Source organism: Zootermopsis nevadensis, unplaced genomic scaffold (assembly GCF_977971745.1).
Source record: "Zootermopsis nevadensis isolate Lab colony 2312 unplaced genomic scaffold, Znev_1.0 Znev_ptg000016l, whole genome shotgun sequence".
Lineage (NCBI taxonomy): Eukaryota > Metazoa > Arthropoda > Insecta > Blattodea > Termopsidae > Zootermopsis > Zootermopsis nevadensis.
Genome location: NW_028259148.1, coordinates 14,564,460 through 14,578,808, shown reverse-complemented (window position 1 = coordinate 14,578,808; position 14,349 = coordinate 14,564,460). Strand labels below are relative to the sequence as shown.

At 36.7% G+C, this 14,349-nt stretch overlaps 1 protein-coding gene across 4 annotated transcripts in view; it reads left to right on the top strand.

Annotated features, from left to right (window-relative positions):
* The window catches only part of LOC110826550 (limbic system-associated membrane protein), a 580,384-nt gene that overhangs the window by 452,141 nt on the left and 113,894 nt on the right, over window positions 1-14,349 (top strand). For 3 of the 4 annotated variants that reach the window (XM_087349748.1, XM_087349749.1, XM_087349751.1), the window contains one exon: window positions 5,412-5,469. The exons of the other annotated variant lie outside the window; for it this stretch is intronic. In XM_087349748.1, the coding sequence (XP_087205874.1) occupies window positions 5,412-5,469 (58 nt within the window). The remainder of the gene's footprint in view (window positions 1-5,411; window positions 5,470-14,349) is intronic. 4 annotated transcript variants of the gene reach the window in all.

Genomic DNA, 14,349 nt, shown 5'->3' with positions numbered 1-14,349 from the left:
CAGGTCCATATGAACAGGATCCTTCCATCCTTTTCTCTTCTCGGACTGGGACCTGTTCATATACGTTCTTGGCAGATGATCCAGAAGTGGTTTGCCATTGCCTTCTTCTGTGTGTGAATGGAGTAATTGTTGGGATGCCACGGAGGAAAAGTCCGTGTTGCCTAGACCACGGCCTTGCCCAACACAAGTTATAAATTCGGGCAGTGTCGGACGAAACATCCTACAGTTTGTAGGAATGTGATTAATCCTGCCCTGTCTTCGCTGGATGCTGAAATGAGGGGATGGGAGGGCTTGGATAAGGAAACACATTTTTTTTTCAACTTTGGGACATCTTGTAGGCTATTTATTTCTGTCATTCGTTCAACTGTCACTGGCCTAGCTATAATTATTTTGTCAGGGCTATCAGCTCTGACATTTCAAAGAAATGGACCGTACTGTTTTAATGTTTCTTTTCTCCCTCACTCTCCATTCATTACAAGTCTGAAGTCACCCGCTTGGGCGTTGCGTACTGCGAGAGAAGACATTTTACTTCTTCAGAAGTTTAGTCACATGTTTTGTCTGTCACTGAAGACTTTTTTCGTTACATAAGAGTGAAGTTTCTTTCATTTCCCCTCCCCGTTTTTTATTGTCACCAAAACTTCTATAAATCATTTAGTTCAGTTTCGTTGCATCTGATTCAACCGCGTTATTTTTTTAGAAAATTCTTCTTCTTATTTTTCCTTACGTAACAAAGTTTTTTGTACGCCTTTGTCCTTTATCTCGTCGCCTTCCTAGCACCATTATCTATCACGATTATCTGATCTCGAGCTGAAAAATGTATTAGTAAAATACTGAATTAGAACCTCGCATTGCATATTAAATTCTTATGAATAGTTTAAAAGTCTCTTTGAAACTCAACGAGTGTTGATTTGCTTTGTATCTACACCCCTTTCAAATCCTCAACCCGTACCATATCTTCTTCGCTCCTTAATTCCGTATTTCTTTTCCAACCTGGTGAGTTCTACTTTTTCGCCCCCCCATTAAATTACTTCTAAAAGATTTATAATGGTAGCAGCACTTGTAATATAGAACATAGTTCCATGTAGATTTACCGCTGATAAAATTTACCCCCTTTAGAGCACATTTTAGTGTCACATTCATACAGTGTGTTCTGTTTCATATTGGTCGAGAGATACCAGAATATTAATTCAATTATATATTTTTTTGTGATAGTATGTAATTTATGAATTAATGTTTTTTTTATTATTATTTTTGTCATATTTTTCTCGACTATGAATTATATTACAGTTGATCAGTTGAGATCTAAAAACACATTAACTGTGTTCAAAAGTAGGAATTCAATTCTGTTCCATGTACAGTGCTAATATTATATATATACACATTAGAGTATTTCCAAATGAATGTTAGGATAGTGCCATGACCGTCGCCTCCTCTCAAATCCTTATTTACTCTGAATCGATTCTGTACAAAATTTGGCAAATGAGAAGGTGTAGTTAACTTGTGAATCAACTGAACTTCAGCAAAGATTCAGTGATGGTATGCTTTCCGGTAAACGTTGTTCCTTCGTTAGAATTTTTTTAAACGAGATTAATTCGTTTAACTAGTACACACCATGAAACTGTCAAGACGTTCTGATGTTTGTTGAAGTTTTCTAGGTCTACATGTCCCTATGGAAACATTCAACCAGCGGTAAATACCCCATGACAGGTTTTTACCAATGAACACCTTGTCCCAATGTTGGCATTCATATTCCTACGCCTTCAGACAGTATTTTGTTTAACATTTCTTTCAATTTTATTGTAATTGGTTACAGCCTGCCGCCACAGCGAAGTTAGAAGGAGTTCTTCCGTGAACTCGATGCCTGTCACTCGCTGTTGAAGTTGGTATTAATCACATTTGAGTGCACTAAGTCCCTTAGAATTTTACGATTCATCTATTACAGTGTTTACCAAGAGATAAACTTAAAACATTTGAAATTCAGATGAGTGGCTAGGCAAAGATTAGGAGTTCTGAAAATTTATCTTAGACATGTTTTATAATCTCATCGCTCTGTGCTTTTGTTTGTTTGTTTGTTTGTTAAATTGTTATTGTCACGTAATGCTATCGAAATTTTTCATATTGGATATTTTGAAATATAATAAGAATACAGAGTGCAACCTAAGAGCTAGTCACGAATCTAAATGAGGGTTAGAACCACCAAAGACAATAAAAATTGTTTGCAAACATTTATCCTAGAAGCCTCCTTTTTGAAACTGAAGCCGACTTTTACGTCCAGAAATTTCTGACGCCGTGTCACATTTTCGTCGCTTTCACACGACGCTTGGAACGACGCCAGGCATCGGTGGAAGGGTGGGGTTGCCTGCCAGCGCCACGGCAGTCAGATGAACTTCCTGCCATGCACATTAGTTTCAGCAATGTCTTTTGGGGATTCAGTTTGAAACATCCGATGAAATAAAATAAATTACAATGATAACTGAACGAAAACTGATGGTGGGCATAGTTTAAAAAGTTTAAATGTCCCTGTGTTTAAATTTAAATTAATTCGTGCTGAGTTTAAGTGAAAATAAATGTGAAGAGTACTTTAATCTGTTTCATGCACGTGGAAGTCACAAATTTGAGAATAGCAGAAATGTTCTTGGCGGTGGCTAATACCAAAATAATTTTTCAGCACTTCGTACGAAATTTCTGGTCGTATCATGTAGGGATGAGAATGAAAATTACGCTTTATCAAATCCTTCTTTATTTGCACTCCCTTCTTTGCTGTGGTGTGCATAAATCAGTCTTACATCGTATCAGATCTCTAAGAAATAAATTATTTTTAAACGAATAGCGTAGCCAAGTTTGAATGAAAATATTAGAAACGAATACTAATATTAGCATTCATATTTCAGACACATACGAGTACATTAAATTAACATTACAATGCGTTTTTACGCATGTAAGGTGCATAATCAAATCAGGGATAATCTTATTTAACATGAATAAGGAATGTGTGAGATGGATACGTATTTATGCTCAAACAATTTAAGGAAATAGCCCCTTGAGAGAACTAGACGTAGATGGGAGTCCAGTGGCATTGTCCTTGACTGACAACCGATTTACATTAAATCACAAACTGTCTTCTGTATTATGTTTTCGAACGGTCAGAAGTTAGTTACATGTTGGAATATCTTGGGGGGGGGGGGGGGGGGGGGTAAAACCGGTCTACTTTACAATCAATAAATTCTTTCCATTTAAATTTGCATTTGCATGGCGAGTCATGTCGGGAATTTTCCTTCGTGGGGTTTCACTAATTGCCCTTAATGTGGCGTGACTCTCTGCAGAGTTTTATTCCAATAATTCTTGAAACGAAAATAGAAATGTCACGGGGCCAATTTCTCGGCACGAGACGTAAAAATTATGTCCCGTTGCATCTCAGAGGACAATTACTGCCCACATCCGTCACACGACACATTTCTTGGAAGTGACATGACGTCGTTATTGTGTCAGACATCACTCCTTCTTGCGTGTTAAGTTTCTAATGCCGATTTATCCCATCTTAATCCGTCTTTTGCCGTGTTCCACAGCAAAAGTCTAATGCATATATTTCTGAAAAGGCGTTTCAGTTCCGATTGCATATAATTACGTAATTAAATTGTAAGCGTTAACTATATTTAATGTCTCCGAGTTCAACTCTTTATATACGCGTGCACATAAACACATACACACATACCACACACGTGCTTGAACACATGGACTCATGCAACATGCAAGTCAGACTGTCTGTATAGAGGCTTCATTAATTCGAAATATTTTCTATACGTACCTTCGTGTATATTTCATGGACTCTCGACGTTACTGACTTAATTTCATTTAACTCGTTCGCACTGCAGCTGTAAGAGACTCGATTAATTACAGACAGCCACAGAATAAACAGAATCATAAACACTGCACCAGTTACTGAAAACACAGTAGCAGTGCCCAGACTTAAAAATAAATGCTTAAAATATCCGAGTCGAACTTAGTTACAAATTTAATAAATGCTTACAGGAAGTGAGAAATGTAAGCTGTTAATTAGGAAGTATCATTTTTTGTGTACGGTGTATAAAGATCAGTTGCACAGTCGGGGCCCTGCTTGTCTTATAGACGTAACATACATTAAGCAGCCGTCTATAATAATAAGAAATTAGATATTACGGATTGTAAAAACTACAGAAACCACAACATTCTCTTCAAAAACTCTCGAATGGAAGTATTCTCAAGTTTTCCCATAATTCCGCAACAAAATTATTAAACACAATAAAAGAAAAACCCAGGTCAACGTCTAATTGGCTGACCACATGAATAAATTACCAGCGTCTTAAACTAGAGGTTACTAGGGAACCAAAACATATCAAACTATATTTAACATTTGGACAGCGATATTTACCAGAATAATCTCAGAGCCTTTGAAAGAGCATGATTTATTAACATCAGAACATAAATGGAATGCAGGTTCATGATTGAAAACTGTCACAAACTTGTACTTGTTTAAAAGTATATATTTTTAAAATGGAACGAAAAAGTACGGGAGAGTTATGACGTTGTTGTACTGAAGACATGTGGTTTGGAACGGACAGACATGAAGATAGGGAACTGAAATTGAAGTTGATGGAGGTATAAACCACAGTAGAAAGAACAGGTGAGAAGCGAGAGGGAAATAGTAATGGAAAGAAATGTGTAATGACAGAATGCGAAAGAAATAATACAGAATAAATCAGAAGAAGTAGTCAAAGAAAAGATCCATATATGCATAAGAACATGCTCGCAGATTTCCCTCCTTCCAGCCACGATTTGAATTCAGCGACATTATACATCGAGCCAGCCTCACCTGAGATCCATCCGAGGTGATGGATGACCGAGTTAATACCCCCCCCTTCCACACCCCGCTATGACCTCATCGCATGTACAGCCGTGTTCCCCCAAAACGGGCCAGATGTGACCCCTAACCTCTGCACAAAACAGCGTAATTACCCTGGTCGCAGAATATAACACCGCGTCGTATTAGTTCCGCGAGCGTGTTTACGTCAAAGTAAGAAACTCCATGTAGAATAATCCATGATACGCTAACAGTCGCTTAACTGATCAATAAATTTTCCAATTTTTAAAAAAAGCCAGCCACTGGTTCTTTCTCGTGATTGTCAAATTTCATGAAGATGATTCTTCCTCGGGAAATTTGCTCCGCGCAGTCTAGTAGAAATTGACCGACGTTTCGGAGGTGTTTACGTGATCATCTTCACTCTGATCATTTGAACCGATGACTCACGTTACAGCACTGCCATCTGGGATGCCCTTTTCAAACATCTCTCAGTTTCTACACTCTTGCAAATTTAAATTAAGTGTGTAAGTTTGCTGAAGTGGCACGCCTGACTATTCTCTTTTGCGTGTTTCAGGTAAGCGAATTTCTTCCAATTAATTCAACACACAAACTACATTCAAGGTCCGGGAATGGTGAGTGGAAACAATTTATTAAAATTAAAATTAATCGTTCTTTTAGAAACGTCCCAACTGCATCTCTGCGTGTAGCTGATACTGTGTTGTTTTATGTACGTTTAAGTCGTTACTGACTTTATTTTAATCAAGCTTAACTCCATGTCACTTTATATCTTTATATCAGCCCAGCTAAATCTATAAAGAAGAATACCGAGTTAATGTAACCCTCAAGAGTCCGCCACTGGTCTGTCCCGAGTCAGACGAATCGAATCGGAACACTTCGACTTTGGTTCTTTAATATCCATTTTAATATTATCTTTACATCAGTCCTTGTGTCGTATTCCTTTTATTTTTGAATTTCGATTAACATTCTTATGAAGAATATATTAAATCTTGTCCGTCTAATCACAATAATTCTTATTAAATATTAAAATATTACAATAATTAACATTTAAAATATTTAAAATATTAAATGATGTTCTTTATCGAAATATTCGATTTGCATTAGACCATAATTTTTCATGTTTCACGACATGTTTCAGTTCCTAAAAGAACCATCATCAGGTGTATATAATTATATTTATTCTTATGAAGAAACTCGTTATGAAGTGATATTAATGCATTCCAAGTTTCACTGGGGCACGTTTTTCTCCGAGTCATTCTGTGTTCTCTTGTAAGTCCGTGTGGCATCTTGGGGGGGGGCAATAGGCCCGTCAGCTGTTCCGGCCCCACTGAGACATGGTCTCACCCCATCGCAGCAAAAACAGCAAACATATAATTAAAAATAACCATTTAAAATTCAAAAATTTAAGAAAATATATTATTAAAATGGATCTTCGTAGTTGGTAAGACAATATATTTAGGGAAAATTCTGCGTATAGATTCATTAACGCGAACTTCAATATGGGTCAGCAGTGTTCTGTATTACCGACATCCTCTACGCAAACAATGGTTACTCGTAAAAATTTATCCGTGGCAATGATTTGTGATATTGTGATTTACAGATATCTGCAGTGATATATGACGTCATCAAACAGCGAGGACTGTCTCTAGTTGAGCGTTTTCGCGCTCTGTAACAAGGATCATTTGCTTGATATTTGATATTTGTGGATTTCTTGGTAGATACCAACGTTTCGGAGGAATATAATACCTCCATCTTCAGGGCTAGAGTGCATCGATGTTTATCGTCTTGTTTGTAACGATCTGTAGACTTGTATGTAGGATATATTGTTTCGGAGGAATATACTGTCTCCATGTTCAGAACCTGTTTGAGGTTGTAGTGAAGACGATAATTTATTCAATTCTAAGAGGTTTTGACGACAGTGGTTTATACTTAAAATCGTTCGTTATCAGGACTTTTTCCATCGTCTGTTCTTTTAAAATCACGACGTTTCGGAGGCTGGTTCTGTCTCCTTCTTCAGGTGAGAGGTACCTACTCTGTTGGGTCCCTTATATAGAGCTAGTCTCTGTCACTGGAATAACCTGTTTCTTCTAATGCCCCTTTTTAAACATCCACTTTCCAACAACCTCATTTTAGCCCTGAAGATGGAAACATTATTTTCCTCCGAAACTTTGGTGTCTGCCTACAAGTCCACGAGGTTTCATGTTCGATGTCAGTGGCGGAATTAGGTTATAGTAACGTATACCTTAAGGTATACGTTTTCGCGCTACATAAGTCGGTTCATGTTCACGTAAATGTCAGTTACATTGTGACATTTCGAGCTCTATATTGCGCATGAGCAGAATATTGAAGGGTGTGCATGTTCCTTGAATTCCTGTTATCTGGAAGGGATAATGTGACGTATTTCCCCGTTACAACAAGTTTTTTTTATTTCTGTGGACAAAAACCACGGAAATCAAGGCAGTCCTTTACAACTCGATCACGCCTGGGGTGTAATTACAAATTATTTAATTACCCCTCAAATTTCATCGCTGCTACAACCAGCCTGGGTTACAATTTTTGTTTGTATATTTTGTAGTTATGAAAATTATTGTCCACATTCGGTCGCTGTACCGACAAAGCGAGTGGCTGTCTCCGATACACAATTTCGCACCAGCCCAATTGCAATACGTCATTATTAATATGCTCGCCTGTGGTTGTTAATTAAACGGGGGGGGGCCACCATATTCGTGTTTAACTTTAACTGCGTCTCTAATTGGTATCAAATGTTAACAATTGTCTACAAATGGTTTCGTGATTTATATATCTCGTGGTATTATATGATTGGTGTCTAGGAGGTTAGGATTTGTTGGACATGTTGATAAAATGGGCGAGACAGTTCAGATAGAATTTTGGTGTAGCAAATTATAATATTCTCTCTTGTAAGTCTTTGAAAATTGTATGTATTGTGGGTCCTTGTACCATGGTGTCAGTATAGTTAAGCCCTTATAATAACCTTTTCATGACAGAAATCTAAAGTAAAGGAAGAGTTTCGAAACGGGTAATGAAAATTTTGCTCTTTGTAACCTTAAAAATCTTACAAGAGGCTCTGGAAATCTTAAGTGGATTAATCTGGCTCAAGGCAGGTTTCGTCGGCCGTATGCCTTCAATTCAGTAGACGTTTCGTAACTCCAAAGACTCAAATCCTGTCCTTGCATATGATAGACGACGGTATATCATAGTTATTTTTTTATTATCCTTTTTAATATTATCCTGTCATCCTCAGCTATGTCTTCAAAGGTCTATATTCTTTACTGACCTACATTTTGTATGAATTTTCTATTGCCCTTTTACGTGTTAAATGTCCGTGAACGTGGACTGAACTTCTGCTTTAAAGTGTTAATCTGTTCAGAAATTTAGTCAGATCTGAAAGCGTAAAATGAAATGTCGAAGTTTTGTTCACGCGATGTTCAGGCTCCGAACTCCGGATGTACTTCAAACAGAGCCCGTTGTTTCTACCACTGCGTGGATTTGACATGACATCGCATCATGAAAATGTTACATCAGAAAAGTTAATGGACGTATATTATTTTAAACGTTGGCTTATCGAGAGCTTCTCCAACATCATTTTGGCTCGTATGCTGCTCGACCTTCATCGACCTACGACTTCTAACCACTAATTACATTCTGTCAAAAAATCTTTGCGAAATTTTTCTGAATCCACATGGCTTTAGAGATTTAAATAAGATAATTAAATAAGGGGAACATAAATTTTTCTTTGTGTGAAAATACGTATTGAAGATTTAAAGTTTTTATAAGGAATTTTTGTTATGATCGCTGATAAAACAAACGTTTCCAAGACTACTCTGTCTTAATCATCAGGGTCATTATGTCACAAATAACACGTTTTTGACTTAACATCGACGTGATTTCATTATATTAAATTATTTTCTTTGAATCGTCATAATTTACTCTAAATGCCTTTCTAAATGTAAGATGTATAATTGCTTTATTAATAGTTAATTAAGGCATTGCATCCTTTAAACCTGATTTGTCTTCTCAAAATGTCGAGAGCCATCAACTGCTTCATCACCTCTGCAGTGAAACTTGTATTAACACTGATTTAAAGCAGCTAGTTTGCAGAGGAAAAACTACCAATGTTCATTTAATATGAATGTCGTATTTCAATTAATTATTTACGTTTATAATAAGCTTACGTCGTCTGTGGTGTATGTGAGAAATTAGAAACTTGCCCTGACCAAACAGACTTAATCTCACGCTGATTTAACCACCGGTGCCTCATTTTGCCACGTCCGTTCTATACACTGAACAAAACAAAAGGACTCATCATTAGAATGAACATTGAAACAAAGTATAATGTTGCTTTCATCCCTCTAAAGCTCAGTGGTAATGAAATATACCACCTATTTAATAACTATTCAATCTTCCCATAGAATCAATTTGTGGATTTCTTACGAGCTTTAGTATAAACAGCGATTATTTCTTTAAACAACGTTAACCAGTTGATCTTCGTAATGGTGAAGTGTGGTGTTTTCTTCGCGGTACGGACTGAATTCTTAAATGCTATTTAGACGAACTTCGACTTCGAAGGGTTAATTAATTATCAGAATAAACAGCGATTATTTCCTTAAACAACGTTAACCAGTTGATCTTCGTAATGGTGAAGTGTGGTGTTTTCTTCGCGGTACGGACTGAATTCTTTAATATTATTTAGACGACACTCGACTTCAAAGGATTAAGAAACAAGTATTAAAGTAATTTTTTGGGAAGGAAAGAAAATTTTAATAAACTGAGACTAGGTTTTTCACAGAAGCCGCTGGGTTCTAAGAAAAAATAAACATCATTGGACAGAAAGAACGCAGTGAGAAACTGATGGAAACGTTACACGTCTCTTTTTCCTCGAATACTTTAAAATTTGTCTCGAGACCGATGGATGAAGCAAAACCGAATTATCGTAAAAATGGAAGAGTGAGTCAAGAACAGTTCCCAACACAATTCTTGTAACATATTAAATATGCAATGTAGTTCATTATTTCACTACACAGCATGTCGTATGTTACCGTAAAATAACGTGTACACTCTCGTATGTTCTTTTCATTATATTTCTTGTGTTTTATGTGCTCTTTTGCTTAAATTCTTTTTAATTTTCTTTCCCCTACTTACAGAGTGGTCCAAAATATACGTACCAGTTTAACGCCTGAGCGATTAGACGTAAAAATCTCATTCAGAATAGCTTCTTTAGCCTTTCATATCACGATGAGTTAAAAATATTTGCCGTCAAAGTTAACGATCTTTTGGGATCACGTCCCAAATTTTGACACAACATTTTAGATCTTGTCTTGCGAAATTTTTTGACTGGGTTTAAAATTGTGTGCCTGCCCTGTCCAACTTGGACGCTAAACTTCAATTGAAACGTTCTTCAGATATTTGCTGGGCTTTCATATTATAAAATATAGTCTTCAGTGATGAATTTCCGCTGCTCAGGACTGTAGATAGCTATGTTTTGTTTCTTGTATCTACAAAAGCGAATGAAAACAAATGCCATGAGTACTAGAGCGTATAAACAAAGTTTATTCAAATTATAACTCGTTGCAGAGAAAACTGAGTTTAAACTTCGTAGGTACATTTTGAGTTACTCTGTGTAAAGAAATATCATATGTTTCATAATGCTTGTGTTCCAGTCCGCCCTCTCCTAACTGACGGATTTTTATTAAAGTTTGTATAATATAATGCAAATATTGATATTCAAATATTTGTAATATAATTCTAGTGAAACACTTTCGTTACGTAATGTGAGTGAAGATTAAAATATGGCCTGGAGTTCTTTAATAGCGTGTGAGTGTACACTATTTCGAGTAACTTAGTTCTGGTCACGAAATTTTAATTTAAAGACTAAGTGTTAGTCGTATGGTCGTACACACGAACATTTCTCTTTTGAGTTCGAAAATAATAATCACACTTATTTCCTTTTATCCGCGCGAGAGTACAGTTCCCTCAAAAATTTTCTTTGCGGTATGAAATACGTCTGTTGCAGACACTCATATCTTCTCTGTACTCCTGCCTCGGTTTCCGTCCAATAGCAGCATTCCATTCTAATTGGCTGTTAGCGGATGCTCAATGCACCATCCACTTTAAAATTCTCTTCCACGTTCATTTTATCTGACCCGTTCCGACGTCACGACGCCATGCGCCGATATTTTCATGTAATAGCGCCATTGTTTTATGCTACATTACACACTCTCCCCTCCTCCCAGATACCTGCCTTGTCATCATAATCGTTACTAACTCCGCCTCCAGCAGTCACTCCCACGCAAACATGAAATTATCATAACAAGCCTCCTTATATGAGATCTGCCTTACGCAGTCCACAAATGTCTGTCTGAGTAATGAGCCAGTGTGAGAAATGGATGCATCCTCTGTCGGCAGGAGCCATATTGTCCCTGGCTCCAATCAGAAACGTTGTCTTGCTTAAGATAACAAACTAAACATTACTTAAGTGTCTTAGTCATTGAGGAACCGAACATGGCTGATACGTGGTTTAAGTTTCTGCTTTCTACTCGAGATGTTTTGCGGACAAATCTCGGTCTGAAAACCGACGATCATGGCTGTGATTTGTCTTGTTTTCGTCTCAGCCCCTCTGGACAAATTCTGACATAACTAACTCCAAGGAGCGGAATTTTGTTTAGAACTAATAGTACTCTCAGCTAGTCAAAGAATTTCCCGTATTTTATAGAAGCCGGAGGTTCCTTGTCTTTTCCACAAGAGACCGCCACTGCTCCCTATCCAAAGTCAGATTAATCTAGTCGAAATCTTCCATTCCTGTTTCCACATTATCCATTTTAATATTATCACGTTATATACTCCTTTCTTCCGACTGGTATTTTTTCATCATGCTTTCCAGCTAAGACTTTATCCAAATGTTTTCCTAGTAACCTGTTCTCATACAGCCACAAATTTTTTTTTCGCGTAATGCAAATGGCCAAGTTTCATACCCATACAAAACAGCATATAAAATTACAGTTTATTAATTACTAATCATCACGAGAACTCAAAAATTTTTGAACTGCAATGGTAGCAGGCATTTCCGCGAGTTTAGCCTGTTCTCAGTGTCTCGTTAATTAAATGTTTAAGTGTTACGAGTATTGTACTTTTAATTAGGCCTTAAGCAATTCCTTCCCTGTCATCACCCTATGCAGACCTACGCTCTAATCGAAATACAGCCACACGTTTCACGCCCCGTCTGCTTTAACCCCTGGGAATGAAACCATTGGGTGATATATGGCTGAGTGGAACCCACAAATGGTCTGGATGTGAGTATGACACAGATTTTCCTATGCCGGGAATCGAAACCAGATCATCAAGACCATAACATACTCACTATCCCGACTCCAATAATCTGATTTGGCAATTTAACGGCTGCTAATTCAGATGTTAAGGCGTTCTTGAGTAAGACTTCAGGTCCTCTCGGTGGCGACTATAAAGATGACTGTCTTCTGGGTTGATGCGCCGTATAGTCTGGTAGAAGTTTACCCATGTTTCAGAGGTCCTTGCTGCCTCCATTATCAGGGTGAGTCATCGTCTTGATGATGGAGGCAGCAGGCACCTCTGAAGCGTCAGCACGGCGCATCAACCCAGAAGACAGTCATTTTGAAGATGCCCTTTTCCTCGTTGTAGTACGATCATCACTGGCGGCGATCTGATGTTCGACTATGAACTTTGTGTCCTCTGTGTGCAGACAGACATTGGAACACGACCAGCTTCCGTCCAGTGAGATCTTGAAGCTCTCTCGTCTGAAGTAAAACGTCCAGAGAGTAAAGCTGTTGGGTTTAGAATCGGATCATTGCGAAATACCTCCCTGCAGCAAAACAGTTAAACTCGAGGGCGGCTTCCATTTTCTGAGCGAGATGCGAACCTAGACACTTCATGTAGGAAACACGTTTTTGTGGATGAGTTTTCTATTTGTCTGTGTTTTATTGTGAGAGAAACAAACAATTATGGCAAGTGTTCTCGTCTTGGTATAAAACACAATATTTATTTGGATTTTCTGAGTTTTTCTGGGTAATACACTCCTGTTATTGATTTGCTTGTCCCTCAGTATGACAAACTGTCCACACATATTTCTCTCTCATACTCTGATATTCGTGGGGAAATTAACGTTTGTTATATTGCATACATGTCGTGGGTATCAGCTGGATATAATGGATTTTTCGAAACACAGCTAAAACCATGTGTTTGTTGTGTATCAGTGCAATATATGGTCTGTTTCAATTTTAAAACAAAATAAAAAGGCTCGGTATTTACACTCCATAACTAGAAAGTGTGTTTGTTCTAGAATAAACAAAACACAGACGACTGAACCACTCCCAATGTGAATATCGATCAAAACGTATTAGGAGCACATTATACCATATTATGTTTCATATTATGTGTTATGTTATATTATATATTATTGTGTTCCTTTATTATATTATATTTATACATATTATGTTTTATATTATATGTTATGTTATATTATATATTATGGTGTTCCTTTATTATATTACGTTGTGGTTTATTATTACAAGTGGTATATATTATTTCATATCAACAAATTATATTATATTTTTGTAAGACTGCATAAGAAATGTCTTCCCTCCGAATTTTTTATTCGTATGAGTTGGACTTGTAGCAGAATGTTCTCCACTTAACATTCCTCTAACTCAAACAAAAATAAAGTTCAACCACGTAACGGTTTGTCATGGAATTTGGTATCGATTCAGATCTTCCAAAAACTATGCAATTTCATTCCGATTTTTTTAAATTATAAAACAATGAAATGGCAGTTACGCGAAATCTTTTTCCTATAACTAGTAAACCGTTGGAAGATCTAGTCACGTGTTGATTATAAATATAGCTAAAAATTATTAATAAAATATTAATGATTAAAAATATAATAACAAAGAGAAACCTTTAAATATTTTAAACATATTTTACGTACTTGGATTTTCTAGTAGTTAAATGTACGTAACAATCAGGTAATTTAATTTCAAAATTATTTATTTTAGAGTCCTTTCAATTTTTGTTACGTAGATGTTATAAATCCTTCCTAGAAATTTTTGCTGTTATAAAGTTTATATTCAATATTTCATCCGAGTATAAATGTGGTAAACAGAGCATAATATTTGCCTCTTAAGCTCCTCGCGTATTTATGAATTATCTGTACGTATTTCAACTCCCATCTGCTTTTAAATTCAGTAAAGTTTATTATGATTTGTGTGCATTTTGTTGTCTTGTGATTATTGTTTTATATTACGTTGGATGTATGCAAACCCGCCACGCGTGAAACACCGACTTAATGAAATAAGTCTGCTTTATGTTTCCTTTCTATTTAGAAAATATCACGTTTCTTGCGTCCTGTCTTCATATAAGTTTATGGAATCAGGTCTTAAGAAAAATGAGTTCTCCTAAAGCTTATTTTATTTCTGTGTTATAAAGATTCTCGGCTCTATGTTCCGTTT